The 23,144-nt window shown below is 41.8% G+C and overlaps 2 protein-coding genes across 4 annotated transcripts; one reads left to right on the top strand and one right to left on the bottom strand.

Annotated features, from left to right (window-relative positions):
• Positions 1-1,783: 1,783 nt before the first annotated feature.
• LOC146578505 (complement C1q-like protein 2) lies at positions 1,784-22,392 on the top strand. Of its 2 annotated transcripts, XM_085268795.1 has the most exons (4): positions 19,393-19,718; positions 21,218-21,289; positions 21,631-21,762; positions 21,860-22,392. In XM_085268795.1, the coding sequence occupies exons 1-4, from the start codon at positions 19,655-19,657 to the stop codon at positions 22,141-22,143; spliced, it is 552 nt and encodes a 183-aa protein (XP_085124921.1). In that variant the 5' UTR covers positions 19,393-19,654; the 3' UTR covers positions 22,144-22,392. The 2 variants fall into 2 exon arrangements, with proteins under 2 accessions (XP_085124919.1, XP_085124921.1); XM_085268793.1 differs by lacking the exons at positions 19,393-19,718; positions 21,218-21,289 and adding an exon at positions 1,784-1,988.
• On the bottom strand, positions 1,948-9,770 carry LOC146578506 (nuclear factor 7, brain-like). 2 transcript variants are annotated; one of them, XM_085268701.1, is made up of 2 exons: positions 8,388-9,758; positions 1,948-2,151 (listed from the first exon to the last, which is right to left on the bottom strand). In XM_085268701.1, the coding sequence occupies exons 1-2, from the start codon at positions 9,756-9,758 to the stop codon at positions 2,131-2,133; spliced, it is 1,392 nt and encodes a 463-aa protein (XP_085124827.1). In that variant the 3' UTR covers positions 1,948-2,130. The 2 variants fall into 2 exon arrangements, with proteins under 2 accessions (XP_085124827.1, XP_085124828.1); XM_085268702.1 differs by lacking the exon at positions 1,948-2,151 and having other exon boundaries at positions 8,240-9,770.
• Positions 22,393-23,144: the final 752 nt, after the last annotated feature.

Below are 23,144 nucleotides of genomic sequence, written 5' to 3'. Positions count from 1 at the left end.
GTGTTCAGAGTGAGGTGCAGTGTTAGTTTTCCGCCACACATAGCGTTTTGCATTTTGGCCAAAAAGTTACATTTTGGTCTCATCTGACCAGAGCACCTTCTTCCACATGTTTGCTGTGTCCCCCACATGTTTGCTGTGTCCCCTACATGTTTGCTGTGTCCCCTACATGTTTGCTGTGTCCCCCACATGTTTGCTGTGTCCCCCACATGGCTTGTAGCAAACTGCAAACGGGACTTCTTATGGTTTGCTGTTAACAACGGCTTTCTTCTTGCCACTCTTCCATAAAGGCCAACTTTGTGCAGTGCACGACTAATAGTTGTCCTATGGACAGATTCCCCCACCTGAGCTGTAGATCTCTGCAGCTCGTCCAGAGTCACCATGGGCCTCTTGGCTGCATTTCTGATCAGCGCTCTCCTTGTTCGGCCTGTGAGTTTAGGTGGACGGCCTTGTCTTGGTAGGTTTACAGTTGTGCCGTACTCCTTCCATTTCTGAATGATGGCTTGAACAGTGCTCCGTGGGATGTTCAAGGCTTGGGAAATCTTTTTGTAGCTTACGCCTGCTTTAAATTTCTCAATAACTTTATCCCTGACCTGTCTGGTGTGTTCTTTGGACTTCATGGTGTTGTTGCCCCCAATATTCTCTTAGACAACCTCTGAGGCCGTCACAGAGCAGCTGTATTTGTACTGACATTAGATTATACACAGGTGCACTCTATTTAGTCATTAGCACTCATCAGGCAACGTCTATGGGCAACTGACTGCACTCAGACCAAAGGGGGCTGAATAATTACGCACACCCCACTTTGCAGTTATTTGTAAAAAAAGTTTGGAATCATGTATGATTTCCGTTCCACTTCTCACGTGGTCACCACTTTGTGTTGGTCTTTCACGTGGAATTCCAATAAAATTGATCCATGTTTGTGGCTGTAATGTGACAAAATGTGGAAAAGTTCAAGGGGCCCGAATACTTTTGCTGTATTTAGCAACCAAGACTCTTCAGCATGCTCTTGTATTGCTTATAAGACTGTTCACTGCATCTGGAGGAGTGCTTGGAGTGGAAGGGTCAGAGATTAATTCATTCTCTGAAAAGCATTGAACACTAGCTTTCTCACCTAAGTGGTCAGAGAAGAAAGAAACAAAAAAGGACAGCTGTGGTTTATTGAACTGGAGAGGGAAGGGTGGTCAACCAAGTGTCATGTTACACATGAAGAGTAGAAGTTCATCTTCAAGTTATACCATGTCAGTGACCTTCATGGTTCCCACATTCACATTGGATTTTCTAAAACAACACGTGCTGATTAATTTTATGAACGGCTGATAATCATTGACATTCACTTGTTTATCTCTTTGTAGTCTTGTACCTTGTAAAAGTTGTAAAGATTACTTTATGCATTTTGTCGCTTAGAGTATTTTTGCTCTGAGTTATTAGAGGAATTCCATAATCAAAGGCAATTACTTCCTCAGTGCCAAAAACTTCCAGATATGTTCTTTCACAGCTGCTTAAACATCTGTATCTGAGCACACATTTTGATATTTGTCCTCTAAGCTCTGGTCAGTTGGTGGAAACACACATGCTCATGTTTTACTATCAGTTGACAATCATTGATACTCACTTGTTCTTCTCCTTGTACTGCATCTGAAGTCATAAAGATTACATTAGTCACTGATTCACTAGAATAAGGTTGAATCTAATGCTACAGTGACCTCCCCTCTGTACTGTGTAATATAAAAGTCAGTCAGGTTTGCAGATGACACACAGATACTGTTGAGTTTTCACTGACAGAATGGAGATCACGCTGAAGTTCCCGCTGTTGCTTCTGGTCTGCTCTGTTTCCACAAATCAGACAGAGGCAGATAATGAAATTCTTGACCAGCAGATTTCAAACCAACAACCCTGTCCACAGGAAGTCCATGCTGTGCTCAGAGAGCTGACTGCCTCAGTGGCTGAACAGAAAGTGGAAATCAGGACCTTAAAACAAGAGAATAAAGGTAGAGTATGATGTCAGGTAGTGAGAAAAATGACAGCATGAGGAAACCTTCATATGAGCCCCTGTTACAGAGATATCAATGTCACTTCATGAATCTATCACTAACGTTTCTCATTAATTTTTTTATTTTTATTATTTATTCATTATTTATTCAATAATCTAACCTACTAAAAATGAAAAGATTCAAATGATGCAGATAAATAAAATTCATATTGACTTATTTATGTTCTTTTCTGTCAGACCATGTCGCAAAACTGAAAGACCTGGAAATGCAGAACGTTGAACTTCAGAGACAGAGGTCTGAAATTGACAAACTTAAACAGCAACAAATAATAAATAAATAAATAAACTTTATTTATAAAGCACACTAAAAAAAACAAGGGTATACCAAGGTGCTTGACAAAAATAAAATAGGAAAAGGGAGATGGGAGGGAAAAGAGAAAGGACCTGGCACGTATCAATTATAAAAACCATCATAAGATATAAAAGTAGTTCACAAGCATAAAAAATGTACCAGCGCACACAAGTGTTAACTGGGTGGAAAGGCAAGATTAAAGAAATAAGTCTTAAGCCGTGATTTAAACAGTGGCATAGAGTCAGACGCCCGGATAGCGACAGGAAGGTTGTTCCATAAGACCGGGGCAGCTACAGCAAACGCGCGGTCACTGCGAGACTTCAGCCGAGAACGAGGTTGCTCCAGAAGAATTTGGGTAGCAGAGCTAAGTGCTCTGACAGGAGTGTGTAACCTGAGAAGCTCATTGAGGTAGCTCGGTGCAAAGTTATTAATGGTTTTGTAGGTGAAAAGTAATATTTTAAATTGAATACGGTATTTAATTGGAAGCCAGTGCAAGCCAGCAAGAACAGGAGTGATGGAAGAAAACTTCCTGCTACCTGTCAAAAGGCGTGCCGCCGCATTCTGGACAGTCTGCAATCTAACGAGAAGGGTGGAGGAAAGGCCAATGTAAAGAGAGTTGCAGTTCATATCCAGAATCGGATTCTTTTGGTTATTACCCAAAGCTCGTGACCATAGGTGAAGGTGGGGACAAACTGATAGGAAAGAGCTCCTGCCAGCCACACAGCCACCTGCGACAATCACAGACATTTATCTACCGGCTTGACTGGCGGCTGCAAAACATTGCAAGATAATCTTGGTCAGGTATTCTTCCAGTCCACAACTTTACCACGAGTGTTGTTATATCAATTTAATTGTCCCACAAGGGGAAACTTGGGTGTAACAGCAGCAAGAAAACACATATACAAACAAACAGTACACATGACACAGAACAGAAACATACACAATTCTTACATATTTACATGAAGGACAATGGTTACCAAAAACTGAGTACCATACTGTTGTTAAATTAAATAAAATTAAATACAGATAAGAGGCAACCCTGGTTGTAGTGTGAATCGGTTGATAAAACAGTGCACGATACAGCGCTGATGTAAACATCTGTGTTTGTTGGGAGCAGTTCAGATTGTACAGTCTGACAGCTGCAGGGAGGAAGGACCTGCAGAAACGCTCCTTCATGCATCGAGGATGCAGCAGTCTGTCACTGAAGCAGCTCTGCAGTTCAGCAACATCTACATGCATGGGGCGGGAGATAAACTGCTGCTCCAACATACCACACTGTAAAAAATGACAGATGCCACCACAGAGTCATAGAAGGTCTTTAAAAGCGCTCCCTGGACTCCAAATGACCTCAGCCGCCTCAGCAGGTAGAGTCTGCTCTGACCCTTCCTGTAAAGAGCATCATCCCTGTACTTATACTTTTGTGTTGCTCTCTCATCACATCTTCATTATTCTCATCACTGCTTAAAACAACACACATCTTTTTTTAACTGTCCTTTCTCCAAAACAGAAAGTGGCATTACAGTTGTTTCAGGCTGAGAGACACAAAACGCTCTTCGTATTATCATTCATATATCATCCACACAACTATTTTATTTCTTTTTGTCCACTGGGCAGGTGACCTGCAGAATCATGTCTGCCCCAGCTGGATACCTTTTCACACACACCGTAACGTCAGACACACTCACAGTCACTTCATTCGTCAGACTTCTTTTAAGTTTGCAGCAGGCAACGCGACTGAGTATTGTGTCAAGATAAGTAGGAAGACCACGCTATAATGGACAGTTGAAGGAAAAGGTCAAATTTACAGGGAATCTTTTTGTTTTGTTTTTGGACAGAAAGATGAGAGTTTGATGTGTACATGGCTGTGAACAAAAATATAAATGTGGTGGATCATAAATTTGATTCGTTTTGAAGTTGTACATCTCTGTTCCTTACATTTCATGTCATGCCCTTATTAATGTTTTATTTGTTGCTTTGACTGTTTTCGAATAGAATATGCAGTGGGAATATAGAGGGAGATAAGTAGTGAAAGTTTTGCCTGGGTTGATTGTGCGTCGATCCATTGTTAATGCCTCAGGGCTCCAGTAGGTGGGTTCGCGCGCTTCCTCCTTCACTCAATACAGACGAGTGAGAGTGAGAGCTGCGTGTCTGTGCTGCTCTTTCACCTCTCCTCACTATTTCCCCTGTTTAAGGGCACAACATAAACACTGAGGCTTCAAAATGCAGCATCTATAACACTGTCACTCTGCCTCCACCATGGAGACAGTCTCCATGGTGATGAGTACAATTGGCAGCTGAAACTGTTGTGAACTTCTCCATGAGTCATGTTTCCTGTTTCAGAGCTGCTGATTGGCTCTTTGGGCCCTTTACCTTCAGGAGGTCATGGACGAAGCACTGAAGTCGTTTATCACGTAAAAAATATTTTTAGTTTATAATAATTTGATAAATAATAAAATATTAATAAAAACTGGAGGTTTTTTTAGAACTTAGATTTTAAGCTATTTATGCCTTTTTTGCTGCTCTTTTTTAAACTTATTCCCTTTAAACTGTATTTATTCTTTTTAAAATATATTGGTTATTGCACTGTAGAGGCTGCTGAGGAACAGTATTTCGTTTCAGGCTGTGTAACACGAAATGACAATAACCAATAAAGTCTTGAGAGCTGCCATCATTGTTCCAGCAGGAGGCAGTAAAACACCAAACTGCACCTGTTGTGCTGAAAAGGTGTGAGCATGTGCAGTAACCCAGTAAGTTACCTGAATATCTCTCTCTCACACACACACACACACACACACACACACACACACACACACACACACACACACACACACACACACACACACAGTACTGATACTAATGACTCGCTCTCAGATCTATTTGGGTTTAATGTCAGGGTATATTTGTGGATGAAAGTTTTGGTAGGACACATGATGTGGACAGTCTGGTAATCCCAGAATATTTTAATGTAAGAAAACTCCAGACAGCTCTGGAGAAAGTTTCAGAGTAAAAGCCCTGGAGTGTTTTACATGTTATTCTGTTGGATTCAATCTGACGGAGCTGATTCATAAACACTTCACTGCCAGGTATCAGGTGACCTGCAGAGACTGATCCTACAAACACTCAGAAACAGAGTAAACCAAACTGCACCACAGTGATCAGACGAAACCTTCCTGACATGAACACAGCTCCTCAGTAAAAACTGTGAACCAGCAGAGAGACTACACCCAGCACCATACACCACCTCTCTGACACAGTACACCCTCGGGCAGGTGGTGTCCCCATAAACAGTGTGAGAAGCTCTGATTATTTACTATGTTCAAACAAACTGAGTGTCCACAAACGTCTGAGCTCACAGTGAGAGCTGCTGGCACAGTTTGGAGGTGTTCTGCCCCCTGCTGGACACACAGAGCTACAACATGAGGATCAGAGGAGGCTGGTGCTGCTTCACCTTTAGACACAAGAAGGAGGTCAAAAAATGTAGAAACAGAGATTGTTTTTAAACCTGTAAAGGGGGAAATCCTGAAGAACCAATCCACAGCCAGAAAAGAAGTCTAACTCTGTGCTGCTCCAATCAGGAATCAGCTCTGTTACTGTGTGAGTGTGTAAAGTCACAGAGTAGCTGGTTTCAAATGTATCTATAAAGTTTATTCACATTTTATTTAGGCTTCAAAAAACAGTCCAAGTTTATTTCTTTGGACTTTGTTCGCTTAGCGCCACCTGGAGGACAGTCAGCTCCCTGCAGCAGCTCTGGAGGACTGTTAACTGATGAAGAGCTCGGACTGCACAGCCTGCTTCATCACCGACTTCTTTAAATAAACATGACCACGATCAGTCGCAGCACCTCAGACAAACGTTTGTTACACAGCAGCCGCCTTCACACCGACTGAGCTCCATCACAGCTTCAGAGCTCAGCTTACTAAAGTCAAAGTTTATTTCCTCTCAGGTTTCTTACTTTCAGTAAAGTTTCACTGTTAGAGCCCTGACCAGCATCCTGCAGCATCTGGAGCAGCTGTGTGGTGCTGTCATGGCAATAAGGATCCAAATCTGTGGGATGTTTCCAGCAGGGGTTATAACCTGCAGTCAGCAAGGTGTGCCTAATAAAGTGGCAGTGTTTATGTCAAGGTGCAGCACCATCAGAAAACGGTGGTTTACATCTCTGTTACAGGAAACCTGAAGAGTTAAAACACCAGAGAAGAAAATCTAAACGTTACACAAAGAACAAAAAAGAACTAAACTTCATAAAAACTTCACAAATGATGCTTTAAATGAAAAATAAATCCCTGTAAATAATTCAACAGGTCACATGTTAGAACCACCTTAACTAAACTCTGTAGCCGCTCACTGTGGTTTGTCCCAGCAGCTCTTAGGAAACAAACTGCTAACTTCAGTGTCAGCACACACTGTTAGTAAACTATGCAACACTGAATTCAGGTTTCAGTTGTGTTAAGTTGTGAAGTTGTGATGAAAGTCTTCTTACTGACACAGGTAGGATGGTCAGGCGTCCTCTGTTCCTTCACCGTTCATGAACTGTCACTTATAAAATGCTGCCAAACATCAACTACACTCAATAACTAAACGTGTGCAGGTTAAAGTGATGGACGCCCAGATCTGCACTCCAAATACAAACAGACTAAAGGTGTTTCCTCCAGAAACAAAGACAATATTTACAAAGGTCTCACAGGTAAATTGTGAGCGATCACAGCAGCATCTCATCCTGACTAACAGCTTTTAGATGCAGGGAGAGCGTCGTGGTTCAGAGGTGGTTCAGCAGATGATGAAGGCCTTTCTGTTGCATTGTGTAGTGCTGTGGAGGCCATGATGGTCGACTGGGTCTGCTTCTACTGAACTCACAAACACTTCTGAGGTATTTACACCTGAAGCCTCATTGAATGTGAGTCAGAAACAAACGGCTCAGCTGTGATTAATGGATGTTTCCCTGCATTTCTATTTTCACACAGTTTATTTCTTACAGCAGGAAAACTGAACAGAATGTATGTAAGAGGTCAGAGTGAGGATGACGTCACTTAATACAGGAAATACATGTTTGTCTGTTTTGATGATGAAGGACTTCTTCAGCTCTGTAAACAGCTACACTTGAGAGCACAGAGGTGATTTCATGGATCAATAACAATGTGTTTATCAGCTTTCATCATCGCAGTGCAGACATGACGTCAGATCTATCAGAGTGAAGGCCGTCTCTCTGATGACGTCACAGAGCAGAGTCCTTCTGTCCAATAAAGGATCTCAGATCAGCTGCTGCCATCTTGTGGCCACAGTTGGTTACTGTCTCTGAAAGTTGTCTCATGTTTCCTGTTGTCCTGCTAACAAAGGCTGGAGCTCATCATGCTGAGAGGGCAGCAGCATTTTGTGGCTCTTCACACATGTTCATTATATTCTGATGATCCTGGATGGAGACAAACTACAGATAAGTGTGTTCAGCCCAACTAGTTTATCTCATTACAGCAGTTTGATGTTTCCCTTTGAATCCCCCTGAAGATCCTGACAGTGAAGCACGTACATAATACTCCAGCCTTTCAACTCTGAGCTTATTTAGTTCTATTAATACACTGAAATCTCATTTGTGTCATGAAGAAAGTCTTTAATCAAACAGAATTCAAAGATCAGAAACATTTCATATATGGAGTTAAACATGAATCATTGTTTCAACAACATATTTATTGTTGTCATAAACAGACAAGAAGACAACAACAAACTGCTCCTCCCATTCAACACATGTCAGTCCATATCCCAGCAAACTAAATCATCTCCATTTACACATCAAATAGAAACATGAATCACTTGTAATGATTAGAAACTTGATAGAATTTCAAATCTAGTTTGGGGAGTCATTCAGTGAGAAACAGTGAAATGATTTTCCATGTGAAAAGGTGGACAGCAGAAACAGAAAGAAAGAGTGAAACTAAAAGAGAAACAAAGAGCTTTGGAACAACGAGGCAGCAGGAGGACAGCTGCAGTTTAACAGCTTCAACTCACTGACAGGAAACAACATTAGAAACATCATCATCCTCAACTCATCTGCTGCACTGACACTGACACCTTCAACGGACACACCTTCAGTTTATCATCAGTGTTAATGATTGGAAACATCCTGTGAGTGAAAGTGTGTGTGAAGGTGTGTATGTGTGTGTTAGTATCAGGATCAGAGAACGACAGCTTTCCTCTGTTCCAGTCCAGATTCACTCTGATCCTCTGGAACTTCTTCTGTACTGAGAGATCAGTGTGAGGAGCTGATGGTGAGTCTGTGTAGTATTTACCTTCATAGAATAATATTGTCCATAATCCAGACAGTATGTCTCCCTTCCTCTGCACAGACTCTGCCAACACACCCAGTGCCCACACTGTACTGTCTCCAACATCGACATCCCAGCTGTGAGTCCCTGAGTTAAAGCCCTCAGAGCCCAGGACAGAGCAGTGAAAATCAAACCTCTCTGGATTATCAGGAAGCTGCTGTTCATCTCCTCCTCTCACACTGGTCAGATCTTCAGACAGGATGAGTTCTGGATTTGCAGTGTTTGGGTCCAGAATGAGAGGAGTGTAGGAGACCATGTCCTTCATGTTGTTCCAGATGTTGAAGGTCAGGTTGCCCAGGTGTTTGGCCTGGTCTATCAGAGCTCCTGAGGGCAGCTGTGGATCATCCAGCAGGGGGCAGCGCTGGACTCTTTCCACTGCAGCCTTGTAGTTGTGCAGGAATGAGACGTCTTCAGCTCTCAGCTCCTCCTCTGTGGCTCTGACTGTGTCTGAAAGAGCTGCTATCTCTCTGCTCAGAGCCTCCATCTTCTCCTTCATCATCCCACTCTTCTGCTCCTCTTCCTCCCTCAGTGCAGCCAGCCTGGCCTCCTCTTCCTCTGCTAGAAACTGGTGAAGCTTCTTAAACTGCTCCTTAATCTGCCTCTCTGTGTGTCGGGCCTGGACCTTAATGTGTTCTGCTGTTTGATCAAACTTCACTTGAACTTCTTCACAAACCTTTAACTTCTTCTTTAAGGGCTCCAGAGTTTCCTGAAGTTCCTTCTTGTGTTGTTGTGCAGCTTCATCGATGGGTCTGACTCTGTGATTGGTGTGTTTTTCTGAGTCTCTGCAGATGTGACACACTGGCTGCTGATGGTCCAGACAGAAGAGTTTGAGTTTCTCAGAGTGCCGACTGCAGAGAGCCTCTGAAGCTCTCTGATCTCTCTCCTGTAAGAACGACTCACACAGGTTCTTTAAAGCCAGATTTAAAGGTGGATCATTCTTTGAAGATCTTCTCTTACAAACTGGACACTCGTGTGTTGGTCTCTCTCTCCACCATCTCTTCAGACAGTCTTTACAGAAGCTGTGGCTACATGACAGAATAACAGGACCTCTGAAGACCTCCTGACAGACCGGACAGCAGAGATCCTCCTCTGATCTGGAAGCCATTGAGTCTGTGAGTGAAGCTGAAAACAGCAGACAGGAAGTACAGTCAGTCCTGGCTCCCCTCCCTCCTCTACCACCTTCACTGAAACTTCCTTTGAGTCGTGTTTTTGCTCAAACTCACATTCAGTGTGTGGAGCGTCAGCAGCTTGAAGCAGCAGTGTTGGAGTTTTCCACTTTTCTCTCCTGTAGCTGGATTCACTCAGAGGAAGCTGCTAGTTTGGTCTGAGCTCAGTCTGATCGTCTGTGCGTCTCTCTTTACTGAGGACGAAGAACTTTCTGTTTCCTGGTTTGTCACATTTGAGTGACGTGAGGGGAGGAGAAAATGTTGCTGTTTGACTTTTAACTAAGGTGTGTTTCACTCCAAAGTTCCGACATTAACCTGCCAGAAGTTGTAAAAGTTACTAATAAAGAGCTTTTATCTCATTTCACATGTTGTCCACAATCTCCTCGTGATTACCTCTGGAAAGCCCCGTGGCACAGCTCTCCATCCAGTGCAGCTTTATGGTCATTGCTGTTGTTCCAGAATCTTCTCATGATGACCAGTAGGTCCCCAAACAGCATGACCTTTGACCTCAACCCCTGCCTGGGCTGTCAGCTATGGTCCCTACTTCTCGCAGGGTCTCTGAAGATTTCTCAGGAGATTCCACCCTTGGGATCATTTCTTCCAGCAATGCTCTGCTGCACCTGCATCTCCTCACTAGAGGAAAAACTTCTATTTGGAAAACATGTCAACCATCATCAAACCAAAATTTCCTTTCAGTTCAGTGAACTTCACTTATCAAAAAATATAATTATGTATTATTTATTAATTATATTATTGGTTTATCACGTTTTCACTTTCACTTATAGGCCATCAAAGTGTTTATTATCTTTACCCAAATAATTGGAGCAGAACTTGTTCCATATTCAGTTTTTCAGCAAAACGTGTTTGAGAAAAGATTCATTCTTATATCTGGAGGAATAAATATATTTCAATAAATATTAACGTTAGCCTGCGACTTTGTTCCAGTTTTGAACTTTGGCCCACTGTGTATTTGAGTTTGACACCCCTGATCCATAGCTGGCGATTTTTTGTTTTTATGGGCCGATGGATTTTTTTTTTTTAAGGAAGGGTATATATAATGAAAGGTGTTGGATTGGCCAATTGGTCATGATCGACTCTGGGCTGGACCAATTACAGCCGAGGAGGCCGGATGCACCCTCCCCCTTGTTTAGCAATCACGTGATTTTCGCGCATTGCATGCCGGGAACTCGTGGCAAAACAATCCAAGTACCGCATCAAATGCAAGCATTTGCAGCACCGCAAAACGTTCATTCTCCGGTTCCAATACCTTCTTGTTTTTTCTTTGCCGCACAAAAAAGTCTCGACGAAAAGACAAAGAAAAGATACGAGGAAAAAATCAAAGGAGTGAAAGGGTCAGACCCTTACGAGCACACAGAGGGACCAAAGACGTCAGCGTGCTGCCCAACTTTCACCACGCTCATATTTATAATCATACGGTTCTTGGAGTGAGTGCATACACTCATGAAGTTTAGTAACTTCAGGTCACTGCAACAAGCCCAGGTACAGTTTACCGACGGATGGGTGCAGGACCTTGAAATGCACCGTGTAGAACGAAAGACCATCATAAGTTTACCAGTCTCACAAATCGTCGTCATAGATACACATTCGTTAACCGTTTATTAATATAACCTTTGAGCTCAGCGGTAATTAATTAGTAGTGGAAATAATTTCTGGTTCATCACAGAAATGTAGCAGTGACAATAATATTGTATGCTGTAATCGTACTGGACAATTAGTGATACAAAACACCTGTTTTACCCTGTGAATAAAAGTATATGTTTCTGTCAATGTACCATAATAACAGAAGCGAAACGTAATATTGTGTCAGGACAATTCACTATTTATGCACAATAGACAAAGGAGCATAGCGCAACAATTTCTGTTCAGCGCCAGACTTGCTTGTAACCTATATCACCAATTATGTTAAGAAAAATGAGGCATTAACTACAACAAAACTCTGACCTTTGTGGGAATGCTTGGAGCAGACTAACCTGTGAGCTGGAGAGTTCTGGGACGTTATATTTGGTATATCCAGACCATCCGTCGGCTCTTACTTCGGAAACATGGCTTAAAAATTTTCACTTCAACGACGTAATCCGATAAAAAAAAAAAACGATCTCTTTACCCGTCGGCTTCCCGTGGCTGTCATGCGACCGGCTGTTGCAGTTAATAATACAACAGCTTCTTGCCATTTTTTGTGTTTCTTTTTATCGCTGTGTAACTGAGTTCAATTGAAAGCCTGCGTGCGCTAGTACCTCTTGCCACAAGTTCCCAGAATCCTTTGCGGTTTTACCCCTGAATGACGTCACATTTTCAATCTTCATCCCGACTTTTTGTCCCAGTCCAGCCTTGCCCTGATCTAACCTCTCCTCTTCCTCACAGCTCTGATGTCTCTGAGGGAGATGTTGTGACTGTAATCTGTGAGGAGGACCAAAGCTTTTCTGATTGGACTGTGAGGAGAAACACAAGCAAACTGCAGAGGGCTGAGTGTGGAGATGGGCGGGGACAACAGCAACGTGATCAATCATGTTCCATCAGTACGCTGGTGCCTCACGACACCGGAGTTTACTGGTGTGAGTCCAGTAATGGTGCCATCAGTAACCTGGTTAATATCACAGTCACTGGTAAGCTGATCACTCTCACTTTACTTCTTATTGCATCCACAAATTGAGCTGAACATGCAGGTACATAGATTCTGTGCTGTTCTTCACTGATCACCTACCTGACTGACAGAGTAATGAAGGACTTCCCTCCCTCGGTGCTTCTTAATGTGTGAGGATATTCTCCATTACTGAGTTAAGACTTCCTTATTTAGATCTAAGCTCTGGATTATCTTGCACGTCTCGTGGCTCCCAAATGTCTCTTAAGTTATTATCCTCTGTAGCCTCATACTTTAGCTTTACTTGGCAAATGTGAATGCTTTGTGTGCTGACAAACCCTTTTGCATGTAGTGTTTTTATGAAAAGCCTTATAATTGCCTAATTCTGTGTTTTTGTTCTGTTACAAAAGCAGGCATTCTTACTGTTGTTTAATATTTTACTCAAACCTTTAAGTTTAATTCAACACAAAAAGCCCCACTGTAAACAAATCCACAGAACAGAACCAAACTCAGCAGCCAAACAGTTTGTCCTCAGTGCAGGTCGACATTCAGAAAAACCAGCTGCCTCAGCTTGGATGGGCTGATGTGGTTTCTCCTTAGTATCTGCCCAGTTTTTGAGAAGACCCTCCAAAGGAACAGATGTTGCCACAATGCACAGTCTCCCCTCCATCACCTTCAACAGGTAGGGAAAGACTGTGGCCTTGGCCTCCCACCAGCTCTGTGGGCCTTCTCCTTGTTGGATGAGGGGCTCCTCAAGATAACATTTCATCTCCATCATAACATCAGCTGTAGTATTTCTCTTTGCAGCATCTCCTGTAGCTCTTTCATCAAAGAGGCTCCACACAGCAGACGTCTGTGGCTCCTCCTTCACTTGGCCCTGTAATGGTGGAGCTGGGTGGGAGTGCACTTTGCTGCTGCAGTTATTCTCTGAAGTGCCTCATCAACAGCTCTGTTGTCACTGAATGCAAGCTTTTTAAATCTACCATCCAGTGATGCAGCTTCTGAGTGGACGGTGTTGAACTCCACACACAGAAATTTTTGCACTCACTGCTAATTTTGTTTTACAGTGAAGCCACTCTGCTCTGCTAGTCCCAATATCTTTCACCTGCAGCAGATGCTGCTTCGTTTGCAGCTGTCAGTCATATTTCTGTGTTTTTGTGTCGCACTCTCCTCCACACTGCTGTCTGTCATCTCACAGGTATGATGTGCGGAGCGATGCTGAACTTCCAATCCCAGCGTTTCATGTTGCAGGATCAATTCCCATATGAAAATATCAATATCTAATTTGATTACATTTGTTTTTCATCATAAATATGACAGACAAAAGTAAATTCAGCAATTAGCGGGATGGTCTGCAATACCCTGTTAACAGGAACTACACTCACCACCTCTCATTCATGTGCGTGTTACGGCTCTGCAAGAGTGTGAGCCAATGAGAAACCAGAGGCACAAAACTTTAGACCACAAAACATACAATCTGATGTTGGTTTGTAAAGATGTTGCTGATGAGACTTTGTAGAAAGCAGCTGGTCTGAGTGATGTGATCAGAGTGCAGCAGATAATGTCTGACAGCAGTTTGAAGAGCAAATGGATTCTGTTCTGTTCTTCATCATCACCTACCTGACACCTCACAGCTGTTTCTCACCTGCAGGTCACACAGGAGGATCTGTTGGACTGAAGGTCAGCCTGTCAGTTCCTGCTGTGCTTCTTGTTGCTGCTGTTTTCTTGATGTAGAGAAAACAAAAACAACGAAGGAATCAGGATCCAGCCTCATGTTGAGCTGCAGCAAAATAAAATGTCTGAATCTTTTTAAATCAGCACTCTTAGTCTCCCGCTGGTGGTTTCAGCGTTGTCAGTGAACCTGGGGAACATGAGATGATGCTGGTAACAGAAATCAAAGGGAGTGAACAGCAGACAGGGATCAGCTGCAGGTTTAATACACGTCCTGAATTTGGTTTAGTTTGAAGTTTCTGTAAAATAAAACCAAACGTTGTGATTTGTCTCTTTATAAATAAAGTTGAATTGAATTTCTCTCTGAGCTCCTGCTTCTGTTGTCTGTCAGTGATTTTATCAGTTGGACATCAAGTAAAACTTTGGATAAAATGAAAACTGTTCACACAGTGTCTGTAAATCCACGGGTGAAAATAATACATGTAACATTCACACAAGTCCACGAGTGATTGAATGAAATGTGATCATGGAAAAATAAATTCAAAACTATTCAAGACTTTTACCATTAACTGTCATTCTATTATGAAGTAACAGGAAGGTAATAACACTATAATATAATAATAATAAAGAAAATTAAAAAATATGGTGTAACAGAGCTCACTGCCTCACACTGTCGATAGCAGCATTTCTTTTTAACCTTATTTCATTTAAGGCTCAGACGATCATCTGTTTTCACTTAAAGTAGTCTAGCTCTGATATCACTTTAGCCTCTGGATGGAGGATTTGCTATGTTAACTTATAGATAATAAACTCAACGTATTACAGACCAAAACCAAACACGTCCGTAGTATAAGACTGGATTTAACTCCCTTCACACCTGTCTCGACACAACAGTCAGGTCAGTCCCTTCCCTTTTAAGAAATCCACCTTAAATGTATTTTAAATGTAAGTGATGCAAAATGAATTTAATATTTTATCTTTAGTTTGTCAGGTAGCATCAGGTCAGATGGATGATGTTGGGTGAGATGGAGCAGACAGAGATGTCATCACAGCTGAGAGGAAGCGAAAGCCTCAACATCCAGGCTTAAAAGTGATGTAGGGAGCTAAAGCTAAAGCTCTGCTTTCTTTGTGTGCTTGTGCTAACAGCAACTAATGAGAAATGTGATGACAATTGTCCAGCTTTGTCCTTTTATATTCTACCAAATGTGAAGTGAACCTGTGGTTATACAGTAACGATAAGAGCATCTTTATTAGTCCCACATGTGGGAAATTTGTTTTGTTACAGCAGGAAGTGGACAGTGCAGTTACATAGCAAACATGAGAGAACACTGGAATAGAATAAGAAACTGTACACAACTGTACCCAATAGAATAGAATAGAATAGAATGATAGGATAAAAATAGAATACACATGCTATATACAACTGAGTACAAATACAACGTTGTCAGAAAAAGAGTGTTACACTTAGTCCTATTGCACATGTGTGTGTTTGATCAGCTGCAAAGTCTTTGTGGTGGAGTCTGACAGCAGAGGGGAGGAAATCTCTCCGTCCCACATCGTGGGTGCTGCAGCCACTGAAGGAGCTGCTCTGAAGCGCTATAAAGGTTTGTGATGATCAATACAGGTTTACAGCTCAGATCATACTGAGTTCATTATGACTGATATAAATATGTGATAGAATAATAATAAATTGAGTAAATTGTGATTGACAAACAGTTTTAAAGAGAAAGTTTGTTAGTTTAAATTGTGTGAAAGGTCAGAGATGGAGAGAACACCAGGCTGGGGCTGAATATCAGTGTATTACATGCAAATCTGATTGGATGACAGGACAGAGCATAAACTGAAGCTGGCATGGATGTTCTGGGTCTCCTGCCTCTGTGAGATCAGCAGGTCAAAGATTCAATAGCAAAACTTGGTTGTTCCAGCAGCGACGCCGAGGGCAGTGAGCTCTAAAAGCCTCCCAGATGAAAACGTGCCCGATCGAGAGGTGATCTGCTGCTGATGGGTGACGAACCTACTCAGGTCTCCAGCTCTTATCAGAGGAGGCAGTGAAGACACCTGAGCTTCAAGGCAGTCAGGCTGGGCGAGTCTGTGATTACATACTTTTATCTAAGTACAATCTGAGTATTTTACCTGTAAGTAATCTTACAGTATTATGTTATATTGTGAGTCCTTCTTACAGATCTTCCTAGGTTGAAAATTAAACAGTACTAAATGTAACAAGTAGACAGCAGCACTAAAGTCATCAGTTTAATGGACACAGAGGAAGCTTTTCAAAGGCTTAAGAAGAAGAACATGATGCTAGAACATCACATTTTATAATATGACAGTAAAAATAACTCACAGAGATCATCTTCTATGTTTTCCTCCATAAGGGCGGCGAGCCTGGGTCCAGCTATTTGAGTGGTGCCTTGTTTTGGTGAAGCTTTTGAATTGCTTGGCCTTTGAGGCCTGCATGGAGCTCAGGCTGACACTAAGCACAGGAAAGGCCCACAGTGGGTGCACACACAGGATACAGATCTGTCAGGTCATGATCAACAACCACTGACCAAAGCCCACTGATCTCTGACCTCCCAGCCCATTCTTCCTTCAGTGGGCTGCTTTCAGTCATTATGCAAATGTTCTGTTTATAAGATTGAGGAAACCTGCAGTCAAACAACATATAAGAACATAAGATGGAAACAAACAGAGTGAAACAGAGTTTGTTTCCTTCCTGGTTTCCTGGTTTTCGTATGTTTGTCACACTTAAATGTTTCAGATCAAACACATTAAAATATTAAACAAAGAAAACACAAACTGAAGTTTGTAAATGAAGATGTTTGTTATTAAGGGAACAAATCCAAAGCTACATCATCCTGATCTGAAACATTTAATAAGTGTGACAAACATACAAAGAACAGGAAATCAGTTTGACAGCTGTAATCAAACTGTCAACCTTCACACTTTTTACTAAAACCTTTAATTCTCCACTAACATCACTTTGTATCCACGGTCACTCTAATGGACCCTAGAAAATAAGATAAAACACATTCAAAGACTATTTTGTGTTGAGAAGAAGTTTCTGGCTCTTATTCTATTTTCTAAAGGAGGCAAACAGCAAACAGGACTCTCCAGCTGCCCCGGAGCAGATTGTAATCATTGCTCTAGACGAGCTTCATCATGTTGCAGACACACCTTCATGCTCAGGGCAGCCGTTACCTGTGTGCTCTAAGAGAAGCAGGAAGATTTAGGGTCAGATTTACTAACATGTGGAGCAGCAGCAGCCGCATCACAAAGTTTAGTATGTTATGTATTTGTAATTTTGAGTTTTACATCTCTTGGAGAGAGATATCTTTTGCATACTTATAAATGCACCATGTGGTAAGCTGTATACTGTGTATACTGCTGTACTGACAATAAAGCTCTTGAATCTTGAATGTGTATCTGTAAGAGTGTCACTGTCAGGAGACGTGTCTGTCATAGTTGCTGCTGGGAGGTTATTACTGGGAGGGAGATGTTATCAGAGTCATCAGAGCTTCATCGGCTCAGAGTCGTTATCGCAGCACCAAAACTTTGTCAGTGAACTGGAATGAGCTGGATCTGAAACAAAGGCAGCTGTTACTGTGTTAGATTCACGTCTGCATGTTGAAACGTCTTATTAAAAGTAAAGATGTGCACATACAGTGGGGAAAAAAAGTATTTAGTCAGCCACTGATTGTGCAAGTTCCCCCACTTAAAATGATGACAGAGGTCAGTAATTTGCACCAGAGGTACACTTCAACTGTGAGAGACAGAATGTGAAAAAAAAAAAAAAAAATCCATGAATTCACATGGTAGGATTTGTAAAGAATTTATTCGTAAATCAGGGTGGAAAATAAGTATTTGGTCACCTCAAACATGGAAAATCTCTGGCTCTCACAGACCTGTAACGTCTTCTGTAAGACGCTTTTCTGTCCCCCACTCGTTACCTGTATGAATGGCACCTGTTTGAACTCATCATCTGTATAAAAGACACCTGTCCACAGCCTCAAACAGTCAGACTCCAAACTCCGCCATGGCCAAGACCAAAGAGCTTTCGAAGGACACCAGGAAAAGTATTGTAGACCTGCACCAGACTGGGAAGAGTGAAAAAATAAAAAAATACCATAAACCTGACGCTCTGGCCACCTCTATCACGTTCGGTGTGAACACAGGCCGTCACAGAGCAGCTGTATTTGTACTGACTTTAGATTACACACAGGTGTACTCTATTTACTCATTTGCACTCATCAGGCAACGTCTATGGGCAACTGACTGCACTCAGACCAAAGGGGGCTGAATAATTACTCACATCCCACTTTGTAGTTATTTGTAAAAAATGTTTGGAATCATGTATGATTTCCGTTCCACTTCTCACGTGGTCACCACTTTGTGTTGGTCTTTCACGTGGAATTCCAATAAAATTGATCCATGTTTGTGGCTGTAATGTGACAAAATGTGGAAAAGTTCAAGGGGGCCGAATACTTTTGCTGTATTTAGCAACCAAGACTCTTCAGCATGCTCTTGTATTGCTTATAAGACTGTTCGCTGCATCTGGAGGAGTGCTTGGAGTGGAAGGGTCAGAGATTAATTCATTCTCTGAAAAGCATTGAACACTAGCTTTCTCCCCTAAGTGGTCAGAGAAGAAAGAAACAAAAAAGGACAGCTGTGGTTTATTGAACTGGAGTGGGAAGGGTGGTCAACCAAGTGTCATGTTACACATGAAGAGTAGAAGTTCATCTTCAAGTTATACCATGTCAGTGACCTTCATGGTTCCTACATTCACATTAGATTTTCTAAAACAACACGTGCTGATTAATTTTATGAACGGCTGATAATCATTGACATTCACTTGTTTATCTCTTTGTAGTCTTGTACCTTGTAAAATTTGTAAAGATTACTTTATGCATTTTGTCGCTTAGAGTATTTTTGCTCTGAGTTATTAGAGGAATTCCATAATCAAAGGCAATTACTTCCTCAGTGCCAAAAACTTCCAGATATGTTCTTTCACAGCTGCTTAAACATCTGTATCTGAGCACACATTTTGATATTTGTCCTCTAAGCTCTGGTCAGTTGGTGGAAACACACATGCTCATGTTTTACTATCAGTTGACAATCATTGATACTCACTTGTTCTTCTCCTTGTACTGCATCTGAAGTCATAAAGATTACATTAGTCACTGATTCACTAGAATAAGGTTGAATCTAATGCTACAGTGACCTCCCCTCTGTACTGTGTAATATAAAAGTCAGTCAGGTTTGCAGATGACACACAGATACTGTTGAGTTTTCACTGACAGAATGGAGATCACGCTGTTTTTCTCGCTGTTGCTTCTGGTCTGCTCTGTTTCCACAAATCAGACAGAGGCAGATAATGAAATTCAATCAATGTCACTTCATGAATCGTTTCTCATTAATCTTTTTATTTTTATTATTTATTCATTATTTATTCAATAATCTAGCCTACGAAAAATGAAAAGATTCAAATGATGCAGATAAATAAAATTCATATTGACTTATTTATGTTCTTTTCTGTCAGACCATGTCGCAAAACTGAAAGACCTGGAAATGCAGAACGTTGAACTTCAGAGACAGAGGTCTGAAATTGACAAGCTTAAACAGCAACAACAAGGTACTGTATGTACACATGTTTCATTGTATAACAGAATATTAGTGATTCATTATTATTTGTTAGAGTTCATTTATTCCAATGTGTGAGATTAATAATTATAGGTTAAAGTATATGAAATCATCAAAATTTGTGCTTTTTATGGGTTCAGTGGGGAAAATGTAATATGTACTAATTTGTGCAAAGTATAATTTATCTAAGGGTAGTTTCAACCCAACCATACATCTTCCACTTATCCAAGGCTGGGTCACAGGGGTGGCAGCTTAAGCACAGAAGCCTAGACATTCCCCTCCCCGGCCCCCACCTGCAGCTCATCCGGGGGAACACCAAGGCATTCCCAGGCTTGAGAAAGCTCTTTTCCACTGTTTTTATCCAGAATCTGATTCTTTTGGTTATTACCCAAAGCTCGTGACCGTAGGCGAAGGTGGGGACAAACTGATAGGACAGCCCGTTCTCACTCCCGAGGCGTAACATGTCGACGTTTTGTCACGTCCCGCGGCGTTCCTGAGGAACGCGAAAGGAGACCTTCGGCGTTCTTATGGTACGCGGTGGGTTATGGCTGGAATCCAGTGCAATGACGCTCCCGCGGTAACAGACGTTCCAGCCCTGTATTCCAGCCGTAAACCTGACCTTATCCCTAGCCCTGACCATAACCTTATTCCTGACCTCATCCAGGACTATAATGATGTTAAATAACGTGTTTCTAAGCGATTTGAAGAAAAAGAGTGAAAACGTGTAGATGGAGTCCAGACGGTTCTCATATTTCCTCTTTTTTCCGAGGTCGTCATTTAGGAACGTTGTGGGTAGCCGAAAACGTAATATGTTGACGATTTGTCACCTAGCGTAAAATGTTATGCTTTGGGAGTGAGAACGTGTTGCAACGTGTTGGATAGGAAAGAGCTTTACTTTTTCACTCAGCTGTCTCTTCACCATGATGGACCGATACAGTGTCCACATCACTGCAGCCACAGCACCAATCTGTCTGTTGATCTCCCACTCTCCTCACTCTTAAACAAGATCCTGAGATAGTTAAACTCCTCCACTTTGTGCAGGAACACGTCCCTGACACGGAGTGGGCGCTCTACCCTTTTCCACTGAGGACCATGGCTGCATACTGCTCCAGTGGGAGCTGGATGCCAGGACCTGTTGAAGGTCAACATTTTAGACGCATGTCAACCAAGACAGCTCAACAACATTCAGACCCTTCAAGAACTCAGGACGAACCTCATGCACCCCAGGGGCCTTGCCACCAAGGAGCTGTGTAACTGCCTCAGTGACCCCGCCCCCGGTGATAGACGAGCCATCCTCCTTGTCCACAGACTCATCTCCCTCAATCCCACATGTCAGTGGGATTAAGGAGGTCCTCGAACTATTTCTTCCACCACCCGACGATATCCTCAGTAGCACTCTGTAGTTAGAACAATAATTAAAACTCCTAACACACACACAGGGTATTTATACATTTTTAGAGAATGTTATTTTTTAAACCTTTTTTTTTTCAGACAATGCAGCAAAGTTGGAGGAAGTGGATAAGCAGAGGACTGCAATTGAAAATCTTAATCAACAGCTACGAGGTAATGTGATGAAGTCAGCATGGCTCTGATTATTTTCATCTTAAAATATCTGTGTATTTTTTTGTGTATTAAGGCTGCAATCCAGTTACCAAGAAGACTGCTACACACTGTGTGGCAAAACATATCTACAACCTTTTCTTTAAATGTATTTATTTCAGCACTCCTCCTCCAAATTGTCTGTGGACAGCTACCACACTGCAGCTGTTCTTAGTTGGTTTTGGCTTCTGTAAGAATGAAATCTATCAAATGCTTTCACTAAAACTTCTTTCATTTCGTCTTTTGGGGAGGGGGGGGACACCGCAGCAGAAATTTTAAATTTATGACATTTCTCTCTTTCTTAGTCAAACAGGTGGCTTTTTCAGCTTCTTTACTGGCTGAAGGTGGTGGAATTACTGGCCCATTTAACACACACACTACGCTTGTCTTTAAACATCTTGTCACAAACATTGGAAATGCCTACAACCCACACACAGGTAATAAGACTGAATGTCACTTCTCAGCTATGTTGATGTCAGACTGATGTTCACGATGTTCGAACATCTGATTTTCCACTTAACAAATGTCCCACAGGTATTTTCACTGCACCAGTGAGAGGAACCTACCACTTTGAGTGGTACGTATGTGGACCTGGAGATCCTGTTTATGGTGCAGCTGTTGTGTTGTTTAAGAATGGAGAACGCATTTTTTCAGCGTGGGAGCGTCAGGCCTCACATTTCGGAACAGCTTCTAATGGAGCCTCACTGCGTCTAGAGACTGGAGATCAGGTGTTTTTACGTCTCTGGGTTAATTTTAAAATATATGACAATCATTTTCACCATTCCACCTTCAGTGGTCATCTTCTTTTCACCATGTAAAAAGGGAAACGCTTCCTTAAGTTGTCTTCTATTATCCACCAGCTTCTGATGTTTTAAAATGTGCATTAATTCAATAGGTGGCAATCTAGTTATCTTAAATATCTAAAACCTCATAAATCATTTCTACTTCTAAAAGCAGTTAATAATATTTTTATGTAACGATTTGCAAATCTGTTAGTAAAATAATGATAAATTTGATTTTAAAAAATCAAAGTGACTGATTATTTATTTGTTGTGTGTGTGTTGGAGAGCTGTATTAAAGACTAACACATAACATGTGTAATTATTATTTTATTGTATTTGCATCAATTGTCAACATCAGGATATTAAAACCTATGAAAGTTGGTTACACACATGTTCCATATCTTAACTGTGTGTAGCAACAACAGATAACACACATGTGTGGGCCTCATCTGAGCTCTGACACATGTAGCTCAGTGACAGCACTGTCTCTCTCTGCCTCTCTGTCTACATGGCTGTGGACAAAAATATAAACACTGAGGCTTCAAAATGCAGCATCTACAACACTGTCACTCTGCCTCCACCAGAATATTTTAATGTAAGAAAACTCCAGACAGCTCTGGAGAAAGTTTCAGAGTAAAAGCCCTGGAGTGTTTTACATGTTATTCTGTTGGATTAAATCTGACGGAGCTGATTCATAAACACTTCACTGCCAGGTATCAGGTGACCTGTAGAGACTGATCCTACAAACACTCAGAAACAGAGTAAACCAAACTGCACCACAGTGATCAGACGAAACCTTCCTGACATGAACACAGCTCCTCAGTAAAAACTGTGAACCAGCAGAGAGACTACACCCAGCACCATACACCACCTCTCTGACAGTACACCCTCGGGCAGGTGGTGTCCCCATAAACAGTGTGAGAAGCTCTGATTATTTACTATGTTCAAACAAACTGAGTGTCCACAAACGTCTGAGCTCACAGTGAGAGCTGCTGGCACAGTTTGGAGGTGTTCTGCCCCCTGCTGGACACACAGAG

This window comes from Mchenga conophoros, linkage group LG3 (assembly GCF_057382185.1).
Source record: "Mchenga conophoros isolate Kocher_MC1m ecotype Shallow Benthic linkage group LG3, M_conophoros_male_GT1.1, whole genome shotgun sequence".
Classification (NCBI taxonomy): Eukaryota; Metazoa; Chordata; class Actinopteri; order Cichliformes; family Cichlidae; genus Mchenga; species Mchenga conophoros.
Note: the sequence above shows the minus strand (reverse complement) of the source record. Positions and strands in the feature narration are given on the sequence as shown.

Excerpts from the sequence above, each read along its gene's own strand:
- LOC146578505 (XM_085268793.1), top strand. The coding sequence starts at position 1,784 with ATGGAGATCACGCTGAAGTTCCCGCTGTTGCTTCTGGTCTGCTCTGTT. Across the intron at positions 1,989-21,630 it reads CTTAAAACAAGAGAATAAAG|TCAAACAGGTGGCTTTTTCA; the intron begins GTAGAGTATGAT and ends TCTCTTTCTTAG. Across the intron at positions 21,763-21,859 it reads TGCCTACAACCCACACACAG|GTATTTTCACTGCACCAGTG; the intron begins GTAATAAGACTG and ends AATGTCCCACAG.
- LOC146578506 (XM_085268701.1), bottom strand. The coding sequence starts at position 9,758 with ATGGCTTCCAGATCAGAGGAGGATCTCTGCTGTCCGGTCTGTCAGGAG. Across the intron at positions 2,152-8,387 it reads CGTTGAAGGTGTCAGTGTCA|GTTAGATTATTGAATAAATA; the intron begins GTGCAGCAGATG and ends CATTTTTAGTAG.